Raw genomic sequence first — 24,939 nt, forward strand, 5'->3', positions numbered from 1 at the left:
GGCAGAATCAGCTTCAATGGTATAGCAAGTGTTTGCCAAATTCTCGTTGGCCAGGCTTAAGAGCATCTCATCTTCTTCCTCTGTGAGCTCGTAGCTCTCCATTGAGGCTACCAAAGCATCTGGCTCCTCAGCATTCTCCGTTGTACTACCTGCACACTCATCTACACGGGTTAGAATAGCTAAGGGATCCTTGGCTAAGGATTCCCTCCAGTTACAATTAACAGCCTTGTCAACAATATCAATGGAATAACACGTATCATCATCAGCAGGTTCAGTAGCCTTACGAGCAAGACTGAACTCAATGGTGTCATCCCCTACCTCTAAGGTAATGATTCCGCATTTGACATCTATTACGACTCATTTGTATGTAAAAATGGTCTACCTAAAATAATAGGTATCTGACTGTCCTCTGCAATGTCCAAAACAACGAAATCGACAGGAATAAAGAACTTACCCACTCGAACGGGTACATCCTCTAAGACTCCTAAAGGTCTCTGAGTCGATCTATTTGCCATATGAAGGGTAATATCGGTCACCTTAAGTCTACCAATATTTAGCCTTTCGCAAACGGAATATGGCATGACACTGACACTGGCCCCTAAATCGCAAAGGGCATTTCCAATTTCGTGGTTACCTATAGCGCAGGGAATTGAAAAGCTACCCGGGTCCTTTAATTTAGGTGGTATATTAATTTGCGAAAGAGCATTGCATTCTTCCACATAAGCAACATTACCATCATCATGAAAATTTCTCTTACGATTCAAAATGTCTTTCATAAATTTAGCGTAAGAGGGTACCTGGGTAATTAGATCAGTGAAAGGAATGGTTACCTCGAGATTCTTGACCATCTCCAAAAACTTACCAAACTTGCGCTCCAGCTTAGTATTCTTTAAACGCTTCGGATACGGGACTGCAACACTGGCCGTAGGATCAGTAATCTTCGGCTTCCGTAAGTTTAAAACCTCCGTCAAATCATCAATAAGTGTAGAATCATGCAGATTAGTTGACGGATTTGTGTCCTGCACTGGAGACCCAGTCGATCGACCGTTGGCCTCGGTCGATCGACTAATCTGGCTGGGCATGAACAGTTTCTGGTCAGAAACTGCTTCGTCAAAAACTTCGGTCGATCGACTGGTAGTGGTGGTCGATCGACCACTTGTGCTGGGCTCAATTAGTTTCTGATCAGAAACTTTTTCATCTGACATCCCGGTCGATCGACTGCTGTTGTTGGTCGATCGACCGCTTGTACTGGCAATAAAGTTCGTTTTCGCACCAGAAATTAAATTTTGCTTTTCATCCTTTCCCGAGTCTTCTCTTGGCTTATCAGGACCATCATAAGAAAGGCCACTTCGGAGATTAATGGCATTAATGGTTTCAATTGGCCCTTCACATTTGCTTGAAGAATTGGCGACTTGCTTAGCCTCTAAATTCTCCAACTGCTTCACAAAATTCTTTGTAGATTCAATCCCAGCTGCTTCTATTTTCGTGACTTGAACCAAAAGAGCTCGGACCATTTCTCTCAATTCCTCGGTCTCATCTGAGTTATGAACAGGAATTTCAACTCTTTCCTTGGAAGCTTCAGAAGTCTCGAGCTTCTCGAGACGGGCTGTAATAGAAGTTATGAGTGTCACAACGGCACTCATTTCATTACTTTGCTTTCGCGAGTTTCCACGCGAACTTCCAAACTCGGCTCTATGGACCGCCATCTCCTCAATAGTGTTCCAACCTTTATTATGACCGGTATTATTTTGGAACCTACCATTCGCAGCTGCGTTTAGAATAACCTTGTAGTCATCATATAAGGAGTTGTAGAATAAGTTGCAAAGGTACCACTGCTGGAAACCGTGGTGAGGGATAGACCGAACCAAGCTCTTGAAACGTCCCCATGCTTCACAAAATTCTTCATCAGGTCCTTGCTGGAAATTTGAAATTTTACTCCTCAAGGCATCAGTCTTTGCGAGTGGGAAGTATTTTTTATAAAAGGCTAGTGCTAAAGATGTCCAATCTGTGACTCCAGCTGCTACCCTATCAAGGTAGCGGTACCAATCTCGCGCAGAATCCTTCAAGGAGTATAAGAACATCAACCCCTTTACTTCATCTTGGGTCACCCCAGCCGGTATAGGTATGGAACAGCAGTAGTCTGTGAAAATTTCCATATGCTTCAAAGGATCCTCGTCCGGTAGACCAGCACTAAATCGATATAGGAGGAACGAAATTCGAATTTACCAGTAGTGGGGGTGGGCAAAACGTATCCCTTTGGAACATGCTGCTCTTGTGGCTGAAGATTGTCATATATTGTAGTCATGTTCGCAAAACTGAGAGTACTCAAGTCTTCCTCTCAAAAACCTGTCTTCTAACTGTGCAAAAGCATAACTAGAAGCAAGAATAAGCAACGGCCTCAAGGAACCAAAGTTCCTTGAGACAAGAAAAATAAACTAAAAATAAAGCAAACAGAATTACACCGTCTCCCCGGCAACGGCGCCAAAATTTGATACCGTCGTTTTGTATCAAAATTAAATTTATAAATCCAAACTAAAACTATAGCTAGTGATAGTAAGGGTCGAACCACAGAGAGACAAGATCAATTTTGTTTGCTATTTTCAGTCTATAAAAGTAACAATTAAGTGGGGGGTTTTGAAATTGTTTGATTCTAAAACTAATTGACAAAATAAGAAAATTCGCAAATAAGATAAAAGAGAGATCAGGAACTTCGGTTCACCATGGCTAAGGTCAGGTCAAAAAGGTAACAAAGGTCTTGTAATACGGTCTCGGGGAACATGAGCAAGTCTTTCGATCAATGCTCAAAATTAACCTTACGGTCTTCTAATTCCCAAGAATTTCTCAAAGCTTTCGCTCAAAGAAAATTCCAAACCCAATGAAAACCTAACCTACTAATCTTTCAATCTAGCAAGACGGGTTTATCAAAAGGTAATAAGATCGATACGGAAGAATTCATACTAGAAAAACAACCCTAATTTATGCCATGGCTCACCTCGTTCCCAATCAATAAAATTAGCTATGCATAATTAAAACTATAACAATTGCAAAATTGAAGGCAAAGAATAAGATTGACATAATTGAAATTGAACTTAAGACAAAAGATTAAAACTGGATTTCTTGAATAAAAACTAATAACAACAAGAATTGAATTGACAGGAAATAAAAGAAGAAGGAAATTGCATTAAAGCTTACTAATTAATTGATGAACAAAGTAATTGAAATTGGAATCTGTCGTCTCCCTTTCTTGTCTCCAAACTAGATCTAAACTTTTGTTCTTGAATAATAAAAAGCATAACCTAAAATTATTCTTGCGTTCTACTGATAAACGATGCCCAAAAAGTTAATTAAAATTCGGCTTTTAAAAGTCTAACACGTAAAATCAATCTCAGCCTCGCGGCCTGGTCGATCGACTAAGGGGCATGGTCGATCGACCAGCCAGTGCAATGCAGTAACTCCTGCTGAACGTCCACGGTCGATCGACTTAAGAGGTTGGTCGATCGACCAACTGAGCTATGCAGTAACTTCCTTCTTTCTTCAAATCAGTCTCTTCACTCCAATGCACGCATCCCGAGGTGAACGAGTCCGAACTCCCTTCTTCCAAGCTTCCCTGAAGTTGCCTCCAGAGGACGATTTAAGCTTGATTTAGCTCACTTCCACTCGTTCCTACAATAATTCATAGAAATTGCAAAGTAAACCGTTTCGGGAGAAATAGTAGCTTTAAGCTAACGAATACGCATGGAAATACGTGCCAAAACTGCAAATAAAGTGTATAGAATATGCACGTATCAACCCTACTCCTTTCTCCACCTTTGAGTGGGTAGTTGTTATTATAGGCACTTTCACAAAAGGCGGCTGATTAATCTTTAGGAGGGGGGGTTGCCTTAAGAGGGGGCCATGATGCTTGGATCTGCGTTCTGGCTGATGACGTGGTTATCGGACTCGACGACACAGGCGGCTGACTTATCTCAAGTCTGGTCGGTGGGCCTGAGCTTCCTTGTTTGTTTCTTGACATGGTGCTTGTAGAGACGATTAAGGATAACGACCACTATGTCCCCACGGTGGGCGCCAAACTATTTTGGTAGATTTACCGCTTTTATATCGAGGGTGGGTTAAAGTAGTTTTATGCTATAATCTTGTTGATGGTAATATGACGTAATAGGGTTATGTATGTTGTATTGATTGTGTGCAAGCTACGTAAACGAAATACAACCCTAAGAAGTGACACGGAAGGTTTTGGTGATGCGGAAAACCCTAAGAGGGAAACAACCGCGGGGGAAGCGGAATCCCACCAATCTTTTCACTAGCAATCAAGTAAAGTAATCACATGTACAAAGGGTGTAGGCGGCTAATTGCTAGCTATAAATTGAAGTTTCTTGTGTTGAATGATCTTTTCTTCATGTCTTCCTTGCTTTTATAGTGATTAACTCTATTAGGGTTAACTGGCTTGCTTTCTAAGGCATCCATTAGGTGTCACCTATTCCACGCGTCTTCCTTCCGCTTTCCATTAATCAGCTACTCGTGAGGCCGTGACCTAACAGCTACCCTTCCTGGCTCCACCTGATTCCTGCTGCCTTAGCCCACTTATACGAAAATTGGGCCCAAACATTATGTATCTGCCAAAGTTCGAGAGTATCATGAGAAATTTCCGTATGTTTAATAATGGCCGTACATTTTGGGATTGATATACTAATTGGGAGTCAGCAAAAGGTTCAAAGTAATTGTCGCTCTAGTAATTCAATTGAAATCATAAATTCACATTGTCATATTATTGATTTATGAATAAATGTTCCATATTGAAACAAATCCGTAGAATAAGGGGACTTGTGCTATGGAGTATGGATAATGGTGAAGTTATAATAGAAGATTGGGTTTTTTGTCAGAAACTACCTTTTATTTAGGGTCATTTGTGAACAACTACTTTTCTTTTTATTTTTGGCTTTCAACTACCTTTCATTTCTTCATTTTGCGAAAGACTACCAAAAATCCACTTCCGGCGAAAAAAAGTCAACTTTCCGGCGTTGACTTACCATTTCATGTTGAATCTAACTCTTTACTTTATAACCCTAATAATCGATGATAAAGATTGATTAAACCCAACATTAATCACCTCAATTTGTTTATCTCTTACTCGAATCAAACTCCTAATCACCGAAATAAAATCATCATTGATATTAATCTTAACATGGTAAATAATTCTTCAACAATAATATCTATTATGGCCTTGTTGGGAAAATTAACTCCTAGTGTTAACTATTCGAAAATAATCATGGATTCACTCTTAGGATCACTTGTGTGCTACTATCTCATTAGTTTTCGTATACTCACCATCTTACCATGAAGAGAGAAAGAAGGTAGTTTAATATGACTTAGATGGACAGTATATTGATGAATCATGAGTAGTCTATAAGGTTGTTGAAATTTAAGGGTGAAGGTGAAAGTAGTAGTAAAGGTGACGACGGAGATGGAGATGGAGATGGAGATTGAGATGGTTATGCGTTGGTATTGTTTTGAACAAACTTTTGATAAGGTGTTGGGCATGGAGAGGAGCTTTTTCGGATTTTTTTGGGTGAACAAAAGGAGAAATATGGGTTATTTGTGTGAAAAAGGGAGAAAAGGGCAAGTCAACGCCGGAAAGTTGACTTTTTTTCGCCGGAAGTGGATTTTTGGTAGTCTTTCGCAAAATGAAGAAATGAAAGGTAGTTGAAAGCCAAAAATAAAATGAAAGGTAGTTGTTTTCAAATGACCCTAAATAACAGGTAGTTTTTGACAAAAAAACCCTAGAAGATTTTTCATAGCTTTAGGTTTGATTTTGGTTAATTAGGAAAGTAGTTTAGTGAAAATGGCTATATTGGAGAACAATTTTGTAAAATGGTTATTTTGTTTGCTCTTATTGTCATTTTGGCAAAATATCCTAATTTAGTTCTGTTTAGTAAAATTAAAAGTAGCTGAAACTTGAAAGGGTAGCTGAAAACAAAACAAAAAAGTAGCTGAAAATTAGGAACTAGTAATAAGGTGACTAATTATTTAAAAACTGTTTGGCAAACTAACTGAAAAAGTAGTTGATTTTTGGTGAAATAACGCAAAAGAATACAATAATTATTTAATATTGTAGACTGAAATGGTAAAAAGGGGAAATAAAATTGGACCAAGTACCTTAGTTCGGCATTTCATTTAAGGTAGCTTATTTGGTGAAATAAATTACTAGTCACACACACAAAAAAAAAAAAAAGGGTGGTGCTCATTCATGGACGAGTTTTACTCTTTTATGGACGAAAATGACCATTTTACCCCATTTATTTCAATTCCCAAATTTTCAATTTTCTCTTTCTATATTCAATTTTCCAAGTATTATTTTTTAACCGTCTTTCTTTATTCATGAGTAACTCCCACCCTTACTGTATTTCATTTCTGCGGATAATCGATAGAGAGTACCAAGTAGTTTGGTTAGTCAGTATGTTTAACAGATCAAAATTATAAAATATATAGCTAAGCAATAATGTTGATTACCAATCACATGCACCCAATTCCTAGTTACTGCTTGAATCAGTCAAAAATGACGACGGATAATCCGATGGGTATGTAAGTTTTGTGAACTAAGCATTGTCGAAGAGCAAGGACTCGAAAAACAACCATAACAAGGGAAAGTTCATTGCTGAAGACGACAGCGTCACCGCCACAACAGCCGACGGATGTCGTGCCTCTGCCCAACGTCCGCCATCCCTCACCCCAACGCCGGCGACGGTTTAAACAAACCCTAATTTATTAGTGTAAATCAATTCTTAATTTGTATAATATAATTAATAAAATTAAGAATTAGAATTATTACTTGATCTAATACGAGAATTAGCATCCGTAATTGTTTAATTTGACGGATTCGATTCATTTTGTGGATTTGATTAATTTTGTGATGAGAGAATTAGAGAGATTTTTTTTTTTGTTGGTAGGCAAAGGGCATACTATGGAAAAATAATGAAAAAAAGTCCATGAAAGTAAAATCCGTCCATAAATGAGCAACTACGAAAAAAAATGAGTACAATTTTGGTTAAATTAAGTACCTTGGTTAGATAAATTACCTGAGATGTCTTGTAAAAAAGAGCCTAAAATGTTGACTTTGATTTAATTTCAACATACCACCAAAACCAAACCTGACATGTAAACAACAAACTGCAAAAGAACATTGTCGCCCATACTTCAGTTTATCAATATCGACCCAATCAATTTATCAATACCTGTATACCAAAAAATTAAGCATCAACAAGAATAAATTCCGAACTAAAGTCCACCACCTTTCAAGTAATACACCCAAACCCAGAAGGCCGGAAACCCATACACTATTAGGGCTTATATTTTCCTTTGCCTCGACGACTTGAGTTTATGGAACAAATGGTGTTATACAACAATTACAATCTACATAAAATTATAGTAATTGATACAAAGGATGAGGGATCTCTGTAAATTAAGGATGCAAGTACTTACAGGACGCACCCCTCTTACAGTACCCACTCTCATGAAATTTACAAACACGCTGCCCTCTCAGGGGAGGCCTTGAAGGTACTCCCCCGACCCCAAAAGAGGATTGCCTGTTATAAGAAATTGGCCTACTTTTACCAAAACCTGAATCTACACCGTGATGATGGTGACTCTTACTGTCCTTCGGAACCGCATGTCTACCACCATTACGACTAGTATATCTTGGGGACGTCTGGCTCGCTCTGGTACCCGGGCCCACCACTGAAGGGTTCCAATGTGGGTTAGGGTTAGCACCTACAGCTGGCATCACCTGTCCAGGATTGGGATTGTTCCACTGCGTGTAAGGACTGCCTAAAATGGAACCTGTGCTAGATAATTTACCTATTGGTTGTCCTGGCAAATCCCGCTTGCTTTTTCTAGTTTCAGGGCCTTGTTTGCGTAAATAATTGGTGGTTGTGGATTGTGGTGATTGTTGATCATGGAAACCCACTTCTTGCTGATGTACTGAAACGCTGGGGGGGACCACCTCCCCTTCCTCTTGGGGACTTGAGGGGTAGTCTACACTCAAGGTGGAAACTCGTGGTGGTGGCAATGATAGCTTTTCGGCTGTTGCTAGTTTGGCAGTAGCTGATGATGGTTGGAGTGCTGGTGAAAGTGGCTTCCTATGAAGTGGTGGACTCTGTGGATGTGGAAATGGTTTATCAGCTTGTTGTAGGGGTGGCGAAGGTGACTTTGTGGCTACTGGTGGTGAAGAATGTAAATTTGTGGCTGCTGGTGCTGGAGAAGGTGGTTTTTCAGCAAATAGTGGTTGTGGTGATGAAAGGGGTTTCTCAGCTTCTGGTATGGGGGGTGGTGGTGGCGATGCTAGTGAAGGTGATTTTGTGGCTGGTGACACTGCTTGAGGTGGTGGTGGCACTGCTTGAGGCGGAGGTGGAGGTGGTGGTGGCACTGCTTGAGGTGGAGGCGGAGGTGGAGGTGAAGGTGGAGGTAGTGAGCATGAGAGTGAAAGAGGTGATGGCGATAACACAGACGGCGGAAGTGGGGGAGGTGGAGGTGGCAACGATGAAAAAGGAGCTTGAGAAACAAAATTGCTGGAAGCTATAACCGACTTAGGTTGTGGGTCTGCCTCGGGAGCGAGTGTCGAGAAAATGGAAGAGATCCTAGGAATTCCACAATCATCAATATGGAAGGACTCGTGAAACTGTAAATCAGTAGAGGAGCTTAAAGCATCATTTTTAACAGGATCAAGATGTGGAGTCAAACCTCCAAGAGGACTAAAACAATCATCTCCAGGAGAACCAATTGAGTCATCTCCACAGTTCATCCATGAAGTCGGGGACGACATGCTTCTCAAAGACTCCATGGCCTCTACTTCCGACAACAAATCGGAAACTGATTCATCCCCTAATGTGCTCAACTCAATGGGCTGCCAATTTGATATATCACAGTTCAGAGTCAGCTGGCAACTCTCTGACGTGACAGCAGCATGGCCAATGGGAACTTCTGCTAGCCTGGTTGATGAGCCAGAGGCTAGACCAGGGTTGAATTCCACAACACTAGGTTTGGCATGCACAGTGGAGTACATGCCCCATTCACCAGCAACATCAGGGAGATGCACGTCATCAAGGATATTAGTCCACCTGATTCCTGAATCTTGCACAGGAATGCTTGAAGTTGGAGTACCTTTGTTTTCAATAATTGGATTCTTTGATCCATCAGCTTGGGTCATGAGTGAGGTACTAGGTAGATCAGAAACCATAACTCCACCCGAGATTGTACTCCAGCTAGCACCTGATGCTTGCTCGGGAATATCAGAAGCTGTATAATATTTATTTTCTTGCTGAAGAATATTTGCAGCAATAGAATGTCTATTATCAGTAACATATGATCTCAAGGCTTCAGTGTCCTCCTTATCAACAGCAATTGGCAACACAGGAACAGTAGCACTACTGGTAACTGTACTACTTACTCTTGAATCTTGCTCTTGGCCATAACCAGCACATTCCTTTTGGTCAGCATCATGTCCATCTAAATCCTTGTTTTCTTTCGACGAAAGAGTAGGCACAACAGAAACTTTACACACCTCTGACTTTTCATGAAGTTCAGGGACCACGTGCAGATTCTTCATCTCGCAATTAGAGTTTGACATTGAACCTGGAAGTTCAGAAGCCATGGGCAAACTAGTTCCAGAATCTGACCTACCAGCATCTGGACTAGAAGATTGACTTTTCACAGCTTGAATTTTGGCATCAATTGTATCAGACATTGACATAGCACATGATAAATGCAAGGGATCAGATTCAAGGTCAAGATGCATCATATCAGGGGACGTATTGATAGCAGCATCAGCACTTGGTTCCTCGATGTTAAATAAGCTCTCGATCAGCTGAGCTTTCAAATTTTCGACAGAAGTTTGACCTGCACCACCTTGACCATCAGAATCAGGCTGATAGCTGAAACCGTTTGTTGAATGTTCATTAGCCCCGCGAAAAGAAGCTACGTCAGTCGAGTTTGTCTCGCTGCACTCTTCATTTGCTTGTTCACTAGTCCTAGGAGCGACAGAGTTGCTGCTCATTGTCCCAATAGAATTAACTTTTTCATCATCAAATTTACCTCCATCATGAGACTGCAAACATGAATGTTGCTGGGAATGAGGCTCGCTGGATTGCTGTTTCAATAATACATCATTCAGAAGTATTGATCGATCATAAGTTTCATTGGTCTTCCACACCCTTAAATCACTAGGGAAATACCCGCTCGAATTCCACTTCCGTAACTGCAGCAGGCAGAATGGTCCTTGGATTTTGTCTGCTGGATCCCGATAGTACCAGATCTTCTCAAGTTCACTAATATCGGAAACAAGTAACACCCCTCGGGAGTGTGTCACTTGCGGCTCAGAACTAATCTTAGAATTGGAACCATTTATTGTGACTCCATTCTCACCAGATGTACTAGTTTCTGTTCGACTTTCGATTTTCAAGACTCTCAGTGGAGCATCAGCTCTTTCAGTTTTCTGAGTGGACTTGGGAGATCCTAAAACACCATTGACATGAGATTTAGTCGAGTTTTTTCTTTTACACGCCCCATTCACAGCTGCAGCTTTGGATGTCCTAGTCCGGTCTTCTTTTGACATATCCCCTAATCTTAAGGGAGATTTTGATTCCATACTCTTCACACGTGATTTCGAGTATTTTGGTGTCCAGGCAACATCTGAAAACAATTCACATTATCAGAAATGAAAGTTGAGGTAAATGAAGAAAAATTACAAATAACTACCTGTTTACAACCAAGTTTTTTTCCTGAAAGAAAATGTACAACCTAGTTCTGTCAAACAACTATTACCTATTATAATTTTTTCTCCAAATTACTACTTCCTCTGTCCACTTCTTAAACTTCATACTAGCCATTTTTTTTAGGTCGACACCATCTATGGTTCATACTTTGGAAACTTTCCTTTTTAGTCTCTTAGTTGTGGTCATTGTGAGTTCTGACCTCACCTTTTTTCTTGCTTACATTTTCTCTCACGTCTTTGAGCTTCTTAACTCTTGTGTCCAAGGAAACATGAATTTTCAAAGGAAGTGCCCATTGTGACATGTTTGTGTACACGAATAGATACATGCTCACCTTTTCCGGCCAATGTGGATAAACCATTGTACCCTCACGTATTACTCCCACCCTCATTCTAAAGAGTATCACTTCAGTCACACTCTTCCCTTCCCCTCTCTCCTCTAACCTTCCCTCTTCCATCTAACTCGACTGACTCTTTCTTGCTTCTAGGTAATTTTTTCTTGCTTATCTTTGTAATTAGCTTATAATAATGTGCATTTGTAAGAAGAACTTCTCCTTCCCTTTAGGTAACGATTTGCTGCAATTTGATAATAAACACCTCTAATTTCGTTCAAACTCTAACCCTAGTCAACTAAATTAGAGTTGATATATTACGAGAGAAGTAAGCTTTGGTAACGAGAGAACATCTAGAGGGCATGCCTACGACATAAAGCCGTCAATATGGGGGGTATGAGTTATAAAAGATGGTTAGGAAATACTTGCAGAAATGGGAAGGAAAAAGTAAGTGATGCAGGGATAATAATGGATAACAATAGCAATAGATAAAATAAAAAAGGTGAACATAGGAGGTGATTATAACAGAAAAAGGGAATGCACGAGTTTAAAGGGGTAGGAAAAGAGTATATGGATAGAATAAGAACTGAATTACATACTTCATGAACATGAATAGAAATAACTTTCCACCGACAAATTCAAAAATCCAGGTCATATCTGCTGATTCAGTGAAAAGGTACTTATTCGTATGCAAACATGTCATAATAGGTACTCCTAGTAATTAGTAAAAAGAAATTATGATAGGTAGTTGTTTACTTGTTTGTAATTAATAGGTGAACGAATAACATACTGAAGAAAATATTTTTTTTATCACCAGCCTGAAACATACCTCGCCCCTTCATGTCACTATCTCCAGAATCATCATCCGACCCATAACTAGGATCCATTCTCGGATCAGCATGCACTTCCGGAACTTCATGAATCCTACGCTGGCGCTCTTCAGGAGTTTTTAGAAGCTCTATTTTCTCTACATATTCTCTAAGCGTTCATATGGTCAAGAAAATACATCATATATATCTTTTCTCGATTGAGCTGATTAGTCTTCTCATTAAGAAGTTAATATTCATAACACAGCCTTACAAGAACCCCTCCATACTAATGTACCCAAGTAGTCTCTAGAAAGTTATGTACATGAGAAGTAATATTCACTGAATAATCAGCCCATTTATGGGTTATCCAAATGAACAACTAAATCACTCTAGCAGACTTGAAAAATTAAGAAAAAGGTAAACTAGAGAGACAATTACGGACTTTTTTACAGCTTGTAAGTTAGAAATGCATGAAACATTATTTTCCTATATGAGCAAACTTCCCTATAGCTTGCACAAGAATAATAACTCTGGTGTAGACCTGTCAACGGGAAAGGGGGGTTACGGGTTCGATCATTTCGGGTTCGGGTAAAATAAGGGTCTGATCTATTTCGGTTTCGAGCGAGTCGGGTTTAAATGGATTTTGGGTCAGATTAGGCTCATAAACGGGTCAGATTAACGCCTTTGTACATGTGTTTATTCACTTTAATTTTAATTATAAGCATATAGTTATTCATAATTTTATAGTTATCTAATTTAATATACGATATTAGTAAAAATAAACATTTTCTGTTTAATATATTCAACATCGCAACGCTATATAAAGTATTGGATTGATCATTTTTTCCACGTACGTGATAAGCAGTGACTATATTTACATGGTTATCATTTGAGTAATTAATCATGTGGTAAAACTATGCTTTAAAACAAATATAAGCATATTTTATTTCAAATTTGAAAGCTTACATTTTTATCATTTTATATTAGTTTTATTTATTTTAAATACAAATTTTCAATAATTTACTTATTAACGGGTTGGATCACAAGTCGGACGGTTCTTGACTCTAAAACCTAAATGAGTGGGTTCTTATACAGTCAGGTCATTTTCGGGTTCGGGTTGAAAAGAACAGGTTATTTTCGGGGCGGGTCATCTTTGCCATCTCTACGCTGGTGTATTTTGAACGCATTATATTATGATTCAGTGAACCAGGAACAGCCAAATAGAAAAAGATTCAAATTAAAATACTTAATTGCACAAAGGATATTCCTTCCGATGCCCCATCTCATTAGCACGATCACGAAGAAGATTTAGCTTCAGAATCTCTGTTTCAAGCCACTACAAGAAACAAGAAATACCATGTTTAATTGCAAATAGTATGAGGCTATTTATTTTTTGAACATTTCCAGTAATAAAGTTACTCAAAACAAACAAGCGCCAAATCAATTTTTCAGATAAAATTAACCTACAACTTACATGATCAATCCTCGCTGCTTGTAGTGCCATTGCTTTTTTCTGAATTTCCCCCTTAAAAAAAGTACAAGTTACAAGTTTGAGATCATTCGCTGTGGTAAACAAGAAACCTATTACCAAAACACTTACCACAGTCAACCTCTCAACAAGCCCCAGTTTTATACTTTGGCGTAACCGCCTGCACTCATCCTACAATGTCAAAGAAACACCAATTCAGCAAATGACCGAGAAATATTGCAATAATTAGTCAGCATAGACAACGAGCTCACGTCCTAAATTTCTTAAAAGAAAGAAAAAAAAAGACCTAATTCAACAAAACAATACTGCCATATAACAGGTTGGCATAAACCAAAGGAAACAGCAATTTGGGACCAAAAAAACTGTCTACATTAGAACCAGCTTGATGGTCAAAAAACCGCTTATAAGGAATCTACTAAAAGACTGAGCTTCTTGTATACATGATGGCCCATTAGATCCCCTTCCTGTCTCATTTGAAATCGTACAACCACAAATTCCATCACTTGCAGAATAACAAGAGCATCAATGAATTACTTATAAAACAATTGGATAAGGCGAAGTACATGAATATTAATAAAAATTAAAAACATAAAATAACTGAACCTAAAAGACTTCAAAAAGTACAGATGATCAACCACCTCAGAAAATTCTTGGTCTGAAATTGCATCTATGGAAACATCTTCAATCTTGTTCAGATTTAATATTTTGAGCATAAAATTCTCCATCTTACCACCAATTTCATATGGTTCAGTTGTTTTACTAGTACCTGAAAAAGATATCCAAACATATATTAACAAAAAAGGTTAACACAAAACTAGGTAAGTCGTAATTTAGGAAATCTAATCAGCAACAAACACATACTGATACCTATAATACGGACCAACCGGTGCATATCTTGCTTTTGATCACTACTAGAGATTTTTATTCGAACAACGGAGCCAACAACTTTGTCATGAAAATTTTCCGCATGCACAGTTAGGGTTTCCAACAAACTCCTCTTCAGGTAAATCAAGTTAATGTTGTGACCATTGATTGCTGCATAACCATCCAGGTTAACTTTTCTGCCTTTATCATCTCCTTTTCTACGACTTTGACCCCTGGTCTCCCTACTTGGAATTTGAATTTCAATCCCCTCCTCTGCCAGCCCAGAGAAAGGGTCCATAGCTGCACCATGGATCACACCGTTGGTGCGAGATTCTTCTTTAAAATGATACTCAAGAAGCTTTAACATCTCAAAATGCCCGACTCGATCTTTACCAAACAAATTCTCCAACCTCTTATCACAAATAATTTGGCATTTTCGGCGAGGATCACGAAGATTATTTTTCCTTATGTAATCCAGAAGAAGAGCCTGCACATCAAACTGGGGTACAACTGATGTATCACCATTTTTCATGTGTGCAACAAACTCCAATAACTCTTTAGATGCCCAATCAGGTTCTCCGAGCAAACCACATTCCTTATTGCTCTCTGTTTTGACAGTCTTTTGTGAATCCATATAGAGGGATGGCTGCTGTATTCTTATCTTTCTTCGCTTTGAAGCATTTGCTTCCAAATTCGCACTGTTGTTGCTCAACTCAGAGGTGTTATTTAGACAAGACTCATCGGTTTTCTGCTGAAAGCTATCCTTATTTTCAAGCCCAGAGCTTTTACAGGGATTAGAAGCCCGAGTTAGCTCATCCACAGTAATAGTTTCTTTCTCTTTTAAGTATAACCAATACATTTTAAAAAGATACTCCCAATTAGCCCTGTCGTCAAAATCCACCTGGACCTGCATGATAAAACCACTGATGACAGCACGAAACCATTGAAAAATGTGCTCTGCCCCATAAGACCATGGAAGAGTTGACAATCACAATTATTTACCTCCTTCCATATGTAGGAGAAACCAACATCAAAGGCCATCATAATTATTAAATAAAACATGTGAGACAGATAAACAAGCCATAAACCACACAATAATATAGTCCCGCCGATTCTTTAGGAAAGTACCACTTTCCTTTTTCGGCTTATTCACTAGATTTGTACCATTTCCTTATTTGATAAAAATAAACCTACCAAATTACCCATACACCCTCAACCCCAATAGATATTACTCACCCTCCCTTGACTCCCTCAGCCTCTCAAGTCCACTTACATCAACCCAAGTACCCAACACTCCACCACCACTACGACCCCACATATGAAATTCCCCCAATATAGCTGCTTCAACCTCCACGGCGTCACTCTACCCCCACCACGTCATCCTCTATGTCGACCACCGCCACGTAAGCCACCCTCCAGTCGACCCTAACCCAGCCCCAACCACCCAAACAAACCCAACCTTGGAATCATCCTCCAAGACCCCCATCCACGAAACCCCTCACGGTCTAGGGTTTTCGTGGGTGGGGGTTGAGTTTTCCGGTCATTGAGAGTGGCTTTTGGGAGGGTGGGGATTTTTCCGGTGAGTTGGTGGCTGTTTCATGGGTGGGTACTGGTCTCATAAATTCCGTTAGAGGTGGGGGAGGGCTGAGGTGCTTGCCTGCTCGGTGGTGAGGGGACAGAAAACGCCGGCGGTAGGGGATAAGAGTCAAAATACGCGTATAACTTACTTTCTTTAATATTTGCATCAATTCAATATGGTACAAAACTACAAACCCAGTGAATGTGCCGAAGTAGTGTTTTATCTATATGCCTATATGGTCATGTAGGTAGCAATGCCACCTCGGACATAAGTTCTCCGCCAAGCAATACAAAATAAATAATCGTGAGTGTATGGTTCTGAAATGAAGTGGATGGGACAGGAACAATCAGACAGGTGCTTAAGGGGCTTGGCTCAAGGAATCAATAATATTAAAACACAAGACATGAGAGTATCTCAGCCATACCAATTCCATGTTTTCCTGGGGTATCTTTTCAATTAGCATTATAGTCGTCATGCATGTTCTACAGAATCCTTTGTTCCCTCTCACGCGAAATATATCAGCCTGCTTAACACATCCCTTACATAAAGAGTAAGGGCATGTATAGCACATAAAAATAGCATTTCTCTGACAGTTGTTGCATAAATGCCAGCCTGAAATGCATAGAACATGAGAAACTTAGCAAGCGGAAATTTGTGAGCAGCACACTAGACAGGCAGCTTGCAAAGATAACCCAGAATATAAACGAAGTTGAATTCCTCATCACAGGTGAGTCCACTGACAGATCAAACACATGAACTTTTAGGTTAAAACAAAATTTATGTAATTATCTGACATAAGGATAAGAACTCTGAAAGACAACTACTAAACTTTCTAGATACGATGAGTTGTATACTTGTATGTCTCTATTTCACAAATAGTATCTTCTTTCTCTGGCCTCTAAGAAACCTTATAGTATCTATAAATGTTACTCCCTCCGTCCGGGTCATTTGTTTACCTTTGGTTTTGGCACAAAGACCAAGGAGAAGGGAGGGGACCATTTGTGGGCGTTGTTATTGAGTGACAAGAGCACAATAGGTTATGTGGATGATCAACCCTTCAAATATATTCCCACTATAGAAAGGTAAACAAATAAATGAGACGCCCATACATAGAATAGGTAAACAAATGACCGGGATGGAGCGAGTACTAAATATCATATAGATACTTTTATCTCATTGTTAATTATTACAAGGAGATGGTGTTTTATTTATCCGATATTAGCATGAAAGAACATCTGGTCCTTGTAAAAAAAAACAAGATCCAACAATGCTAAGAGCCATTTTTATTTTCCATTACACTAGAAGTCAAAAGAGAGACAAATATTTGGTTCCATCCGAAATGAAACCACGTTTCCATCAGTAATCACATCCTTTTCCCTTCTTTAAAAATGTTGAAATATGATCCAACACATCCACTGAAGTTAGTCAATTATGTTGCTAAGTCTTAGGAAATTTGTTATCTTGTTTTTCTGTTGATTTGGTCATGGTCCTGGTTTATAGGACATGATGTGCAATTGTGGGTAGAGGAGTCTTTAGTGGAGTCAGTTAGAGGAAGCAGGAAAAGTAGGAATCAGTTGTTGCAGTATCTTTCCTATATAAGTCTTTGTAGTTCTGAGTATTCATTATCCAATAATAATCACAAAAATCTTCCTCTAAAAATATTCTTCTCCAAATTGTTTGTTACATTGACAACATTTGGTATCAGGTCTTAGGTTCGTTTTCTGGAATTGTTTCATCATGTCTACTAATGGATCGAGTTCCACTAGTCTCTCAGTGCCTATCTTTACTTTACGGGTGTCAAGTTTCAGTTTTGGGAATTGAAAATGAAAACACTTTTCAAATCTCAAGAACTGTGGGAGTTTGTTGAGCATGGGTTTGTTGATTCAAAGACAGACGACCCTGATGCTCAGTTAAAGGAGAAGAGAAAGAAAGACTCCAAGGCCTTGTTCATTATTCAGCAAGCCTTGGATGGAGATATCTTCTCAAAAATTGCATCAGCAACCACCTCAAAGGAAGCCTGGGATATCCTCAAGAAAGGGTATGTAGGTGACAAAAAGGTAGTCAAGGTTAGGCTACAGTCTTTGAGACGAGAGTTTGAGACATCTCTCATGGGTGACAAAGAGTCCATACAAGACTATTTGTCAGAGTGTCCTGGGGTGGTACAAAGATAAAGGCATATGGAGAGCGGATGACGGATGAACAAGTTGTGGGGAAAATCTTGAGAAGTCTCACAAAAAGTTTGATTATATTGTGGTCGCCATAGAAGAATCAAAGGATCTTGAAGAGTATACCTTTGATGAGTTAGTGGGGTCACTTCTTTCACATGAAGAAAGGATCAAAAGAAGCTACGAGCAAGTGGAGGAGAAGGCACGCAAGTAAAGGATGATTCTTCCAAGGAAAGGTCAACCAAACATGGCAGAGGTAGAGGAAGAGGAGGTTCCGAGAGGCGGGGGACGTGGTAGATCTCCGCCAAACAAAGTGAGAGCCAAAAGAAGAAGAGTCGGGAACAAGGAGTTCCCGAAATGCTACTATCGTACAAAGCCTGGCCATAAAGAGGCCAATTGTTGGCAAAAGGAAAGAGATATGGAAGCGAGTGTCAACGATCGCAAGCTAATGTTGTTGCAGGAAAGGAAGAAAAACTCTTTCTTACAAGATCAGAAACACAAGACAAGGAGCAAGGTGTGTGGTACATTGACAGTGGTTGCTCAAATCACATGTCAAGTACCAAAGCATTGTTCAAAAATTTGGATGAGTCAAAGAAGAGTAAAGTAAGGTTGGGAGATGATAAACAACTAAATGTGGAAGGCATTGTACTGTTGCTGTCAAAACGAGTCAGGTAATACTAAACTTCTGTGTGATGTTCAGTATGTACCACTTTTGGCCTACAATCTGTTAAGTGTGGGTCAATTGCTGGACTCAGGCCTGTCCCTTACCTTTGACAATAGGTCTTGTGTAGTTAAGGATAAGAAAACCAATGAGGTCATTGCTGAGGCTCTCATGGGTAGAAATAGGATGTTTTCCTTGGATTTAGCAAAAAAGGTAGGCAAAGCCTTGACTGTGAAAGGTGATGACACTACAAGGTTGTGGCATTTGAGGTACGGGCATTTAAATATGCAGAGTCTAAAGTTCTTAGTTAATAAGAATTTAGTAGATGGATTACCTAGGTTAGGTGATCTGTCATTTTGTGAGAGTTGCACTCAAGGAAAACAGTGTAGAGGATCGTTCCCAAATGAGAGTTTATGGAGAGCAAAGGAGTGTCTGAATCTGTTACATGTTGACTTGTGTGGGCCAATGAATACTTGAGTCATTAGGTGGGAGTAAGTATTTTTATCGATCACTGAGATGATCATAGCGAGGATGAGTTGGGTTTATTTCAACGAACCAAGAGTGAATCATTTGGGAATTTCAAAAAATTTAAGGCAATGGTTGAAAATCAGAGTGGAAAAAGAATAAAAATTCGAGGACGAGATAGAGGAGGAGAGTTTGTCTCACAAGAGTTTAATGAATTTTGTGAGAATCATGGGATCAAGAGAGAACGCGGACAAAGACCCTATTCACCTCGGCAGAATGGGGTGGCGAGAGAGGAAAAATAGAATCTGTAGTGGAAATGGCCGGGGAGTATGTTATGGTTCAAAGGGTTGCCTAATGATTTTTGGTGTGAAGCGATTTGTGTGAGTGTATTTGTTAAACATTTCTCCTACAAGAGTGTGGCAAATAAGACTCCATATGAAATATGGAGAGGGGTAAGGCCTCTTGTCGGTCATTTAAAAGTTTTTGGTTGTGTTGCATATTCTCGCTTAATTTGAGAACCAAGTTAGATGAAAAATCTACTAAGTGCATTTTTATTGGTTATGCAACTCAATCAAAAGCATATAGACTTTATGATCCAGTCAATGCCAAGGTCATTATTAGCGAGTAAATGTGGTGTTTGATGAAGAAAGTAAGTGGGACCGGGAAAAGAAGTCTCGAAGATAAGGAAATTCATAGAGTTTTCACATTTGAAAATTTCGATGAAAAAGTTCGGGAAGAAAACGTTGAGAACACTCCTCCGACTACTCCACCAGGTCATGGAAGTTCATCACCTGAATACTCGATTCAAGAAGATATCTTGGTCCAAGAGGTGCAAGATCCCTGGTAGATATCTATAACACCTGTGGTTTTGCATTATTAGTCACAGAACCATCAACCTTTGCTGAAGCGCATAGTAAGACCGAGTGGCAGTCTGCAATGCAGGAAGAAATCAAGTGCATTCAGAAGAATGAGACTTGGGAATTAGTTGATCTTCCCACTCAGAAGAATGTTATTGGTGCGAAATGGGTTTTCGGGACCAAGTACAATACTGAGATGGGTCCATACGTGAAGCATAAGGCACGGCTAGTTGCAAAGGGGTATGCACAGATTGAGGGAATTGACTATGGTGAGACATTCTCACCTGTTGCAAGATTTGAGACAGTGAGAGTTATACTTGCATTGGCCGCACAATTCGGTCTTCCGTATTTCGGTTTGATGTTAAATCGCATTTTTGAATGGTGAGTTGCAAGAAGAAGTCTATGTGGAGCGACCTCAAGGATTTGTCAAAAAGAATGAAGAGCAAAAAGTATACAAACTGAAGAAGGCATTGTATGGATTGAAACAGGCTCCAAGGGCCTGGTATAGCAGAATAGATCATTTCTTTGAAAAAGATGGATTTAAGAGAAGTGAGAATGAGCCTACTCTATACATCAAGAAGCAAGAAGGTCATGGGTTTCTAGTAGTTTGTCTGTATGTAGATGATATTATCTACTTCAGTTCATCTCAAAAACTACTGGAAAATTTCAAAAGGGCAATGATGAGTGAATTTGAGATGACAGACTTGGGTCTGTTACAATACTTTCTTGGTTTAGAGGTTAAGCAGAGGAGTAATGGTATATTTCTTAATCAAAGAAAATATACTCAAGATCTACTGAAGAAATTCAATATGGATGGGTGTGATCTTTGCTATTACTCCAATGAATACAAATGACAAACTCAAAGAGATGATGGAACTCCTAGTCTTTGATGAGAAGTGTATAGAAGTCTAGTTGGTGGATTGAACTATCTAACACACACTAGGCCGGACATATCTTCCATCGTGTCGGTGTTGTGTCAAGGTATTTGCACAAACCAAGCAAGCAACATCTGGGTGCTGCAAAGAGAATTTTGAAGTATGTGGCAGGGACATCAGAGTATGGAATCTGGTATTCCAAGTCAGAAGAATTTAAGCTCATTGGGTACACTGATAGTGATTATGCTGGTAGTATTGATGATAGAAAGAGCACATCTGGTTCAGTGTTCAGTTTTGGTTCTGGTGCAGTGACATGGAGCTCAAAGAAGCAGGAGACTGTGGCCTTGTCATCCTCGGCCGAGTATGTGGGCTGCGGGAGCGGCGACTAAGCGCAGTTGTTTGGTTAAGGAAACTTCGAGCGATCCGGGGTATAAGCGAGAAGGGTGCAACAGAGTTATGGTGTGATAACAAGTCAAGCATAGCAATGGCAAAAAATCCTGCATTTCATGCCAGGACTAAGCACATAGAGGTTCAATATCACTTTATCAGGAAGTTAGTGAGTGATGGCAGTGTGGAGCTGAAGTTTTGTGGAACAAACTTGCAGAATGCTGACTTATTTACTAAGGGTCTGTCTCAGGCAAAGCATCAATTCTTCATGGAGAGGATCGGAGTCAGGATGTTTGAATCAAGGGGTGGTGTTGAAATATGATCCAACACATCCACTGAAGTTAGTCAATTATGTTGCTAAGTCTTAGGAAATTTGTTATCTTGTTTTTCTGTTGATTTGGTCATGGTCCTGGTTTATAGGACATGATGTGCAATTGTGGGTAGAGGAGTCTTTAGTGGAGTCAGTTAGAGGAAGCAGGAAAAGTAGGAATCAGTTGTTGCAGTATCTTTCCTATATAAGTCTTTGTAGTTCTGAGTATTCATTATCCAATAATAATCACAAAAATCTTCCTCTAAAAATATTCTTCTCCAAATTGTTTGTTACATTGACAACAAAAAATACTAATACACTTCAATTTAACACAACGAATCCCGAAGCCCTTCTTTGGATCACAACCATCAAAGTCATCCCCATAAAGTGTCTCGGTCCAAACCACTTTTATCCTTTACATCACCCATCGATAACCCAAATGGCACTCCTTATTAATAACACACAAAGCTGCTGGCCACGTCATTTAACACATGCTCACTTACTTTCAACTTTCCATTCTGGTATTAGTGTATTACCAACAGCTAGGGTTTTGAGATATCGAGCATTTAAGCAACTTTTCTCCAGTATTTTTCATGGATTAAAACATCCTGAAACCTAACAGAAGTATGAGTACCATTATCTACATTCTACCAAAGCACGAAGAGAATGCAGATTCATTGAGCGAGTCTGTGAATATTTATTTAAGGCTTCATTTCTTATAAACAGCCAGTTAGTCAGTTTATCATTTGTATTGCGTTTTTTTCCTGTGGTTCTAGCCAACCGACAGAATAAGAATTCCACATAATGAAGCCCCAGGAGTTCCAGTGACTTAGCGCATAAGATCCCCCTGGTCGATAATGGAAATTTCTGCGGTTTAGAGAGTTCTTGCCGTTCGAGGTATATTCTCTGAATGGAAACACCATCACTGCCTTTCCCAACGGAAACTTAAGGGAAGTGCATCTCAGGGATCATAGTGAACAACTGAAAAAAGACTAAACTGAAATGCATTACTAGAAACAGAATCTTCCCTTTCCCAAGGTTCCTTTACGGAAGAATTTATTCTACTTTCCTTCCACACTTGGTACTTTAATACCTACCATCTAGTATTCAAGGGAAATAGAACGATAACAGAAACACAACGCTATCCAACAGAACACAAACACTTTCCTCGTCAACGGATCAAGTCTTTTATCGGCATCAGCACGCGAATGAAGGAGTTTCTTTCAAACTGAACATCTGCTATCTAATATCTCCGGGCCTATAACAGGTGACAGCCTATAACAGCTGAGGCAATGGATGTACTAAACAACTGTTGGAGCAGTAGCATTAATACTAAGCACCAACAACATTATATCTCAGAATTCAACCCAACAAGCACAGCCTTCCCCACTCAATCAAAACAGCAAGACTTCTTAAAATTTAGTGGAAAGTATCAAGTTCGCTGACTGAAAACCACTGCATTTCTAAGTAGCCACTAGCCCATATGGTATTAAACGCCTTCCTCGCATCAAAACATGTATCCAACGTACATAATCTCTTTAGACGTAATTACTCTACTAAAGAACCAGTATTCTACAGCGTCCAAATCCAAAAACTCCTAAGCTAATCTATGCGCATAAATTAATTAACCAATGCAATTCCTGTTACAGGCGACAAACAATTCAAAATGCACACACATAATTCAACTAAAACACACAATCATTGAGCAAAAGAAGCATACCACAATCCCAATGTATATTGGGTTTAAAGAACGCCTCGTCTCGCTTAACACAAGCCGGATGATACGCCTTCGGACAATCCCTATCCAATCAACCACAACAAGAAGAACAAATCGATAACTAACAAACAAAATTGGACGAAATGAGAAACGAAACAAATCGAAAACCCTAAACATTTACCGGCGGTCACAAACAACAAGCGAGCCACCATCAAAACAAATAAAGCAAACATCCTCATCCTCCTTCTTACTCCTCTTACTCGTCGATGCCACAGCCGCAGCAGCAGCAGCAGCCACCGCAGACGAAGCAACCGCCGCCACAGCCGCGGCAGCCGATGGTGGATTCCTCGGAGGTCGTCCTCGTTTCCGTTTAACAACTTGAACTACCTCCGGAGCTTCTACAAGCTGAGAATCGGGTAATCGGATAACATCTTCAACCCGATCAATACCCGAAACTGGAGAAGACAAGCATGCAGCAGCAGGAGCAGCATCAACACGAGCATCAACAGTAGCAACAACGGCAACGCATCCTCGTGGTGGTCCTCGTATATCGCCATTGACGGAAGCTAAAGCTTGAACTACCAACCTGTTAACCGGAGCTTCCGCCATTAAAATGAAATCGAAGAACAATCAAAATTGAGTTGAGTAGACTAGTCCTATAAATATCATATATGCTAATATGTGTGTGATAGTGTGAAACCCTAGAAAATCAAGCAATCAGGGCATTAATGGTGGATTATTGGGGGGATTTGAAGGCCGCCATGAGAATAAGGAAAGAAGACAGCACATGGGGAGGGGGAAGAGGGGGGGGGGGGGGGGGTGGGAAAGGGTCTTTGAGAAGAGAGAGATTGGTACGCGTTGCTTTTGGGTCGTTTTCAAGGTTGGAAGGCTCAGGCACAGACCAAAGTGGACATTATTTTTTATTATTGGACAGAGATTTAAGTCTACAAGTAACTACTCTAGTGTCACCCGGTAATCCAACTTAAGTTGGATACTGCCGGAAATTAATTACCTTTAATTGCCGATATTTTAAATAAGATTTTCGTATATAACAGTCGATTTTTGTAGGTGTAATTTGCTAATGAAAATCGAATTTGATCAAATTTTGCTGTCAAATTCAAACTCATGTCATAATTTAAAAGGAACTAGGTTTAAACCATGAAATTTACGGCTCTGTTTTTAAAATTTTAAATGAATATATTATTAATAGGATAGCTAAGATATAATGATTTACAGAGTAGTTAATTTCGAATTATTAACCATACATGAACTATCATATAGTGTGTCCATTAGTATGATTAAGACTTACGGAATGCAAAGTTACAATAAAATTCGAACATATTTGATTACCCATGCATAGTAAAATAATTTCCTCTTCTTTTTTGGTCTTCCTTTCCGTTCTTTTCCCTCCGAACAAAGGTAACGGCTTGTGAGAAGCTTCTTACCTTTGCTTTCATCTCGTAACTCGATTATACGAGGTTCTACACAAAAATCAATTCAATAGTGCAATTATCTTCAAAAAATATTTGATTTATGGTTGTTTTGGAATCAATACTGCGATGATGTATTTATTTAAATGTTATAGAAAGGATAGGGACATATCTGTGCAGGAATATTTGAATACCCTTGCTGGGCCAGGATGAAAATCCTATCCTGACCAGACTTTGTGC

General features: G+C 39.5%; 1 protein-coding gene and 1 non-coding gene across 2 annotated transcripts; one reads left to right on the plus strand and one right to left on the minus strand.

Annotated features, from left to right (window-relative positions):
• Nucleotides 1-1,839: 1,839 nt before the first annotated feature.
• Nucleotides 1,840-1,948, plus strand: LOC141589528 (small nucleolar RNA R71). The gene has a single exon (XR_012520462.1). It is a non-coding gene; the product is annotated as a small nucleolar RNA R71 (small nucleolar RNA).
• Nucleotides 1,949-7,264: 5,316 nt separating this feature from the next.
• LOC141586899 (uncharacterized) lies at nucleotides 7,265-24,221 on the minus strand. The gene is made up of 10 exons (XM_074408295.1): nucleotides 23,451-24,221; nucleotides 23,273-23,352; nucleotides 16,257-16,444; nucleotides 14,257-15,160; nucleotides 14,028-14,155; nucleotides 13,501-13,560; nucleotides 13,375-13,425; nucleotides 13,166-13,236; nucleotides 11,921-12,075; nucleotides 7,265-10,680 (listed from the first exon to the last, which is right to left on the minus strand). The coding sequence occupies exons 1-10, from the start codon at nucleotides 23,876-23,878 to the stop codon at nucleotides 7,457-7,459; spliced, it is 5,289 nt and encodes a 1,762-aa protein (XP_074264396.1). The 5' UTR covers nucleotides 23,879-24,221; the 3' UTR covers nucleotides 7,265-7,456.
• Nucleotides 24,222-24,939: the final 718 nt, after the last annotated feature.

The sequence above is a fragment of the Silene latifolia genome, chromosome 6 (assembly GCF_048544455.1).
Source record: "Silene latifolia isolate original U9 population chromosome 6, ASM4854445v1, whole genome shotgun sequence".
Lineage (NCBI taxonomy): Eukaryota > Viridiplantae > Streptophyta > Magnoliopsida > Caryophyllales > Caryophyllaceae > Silene > Silene latifolia.

What these genes read in the sequence shown, in the direction of transcription:
- LOC141586899 (XM_074408295.1), bottom strand. Translation starts at nt 23,878, where the DNA reads ATGGCGGAAGCTCCGGTTAACAGGTTGGTAGTTCAAGCTTTAGCTTCC. An exon ending in TTGTTGAGAGGTTGACTGTG is followed by an intron (nt 13,426 to 13,500) that starts GTAAGTGTTTTG and finishes ACTTTTTTTAAG; the next exon opens with GGGGAAATTCAGAAAAAAGC. An exon ending in TAGTGACATGAAGGGGCGAG is followed by an intron (nt 10,681 to 11,920) that starts GTATGTTTCAGG and finishes AATTGTTTTCAG; the next exon opens with ATGTTGCCTGGACACCAAAA.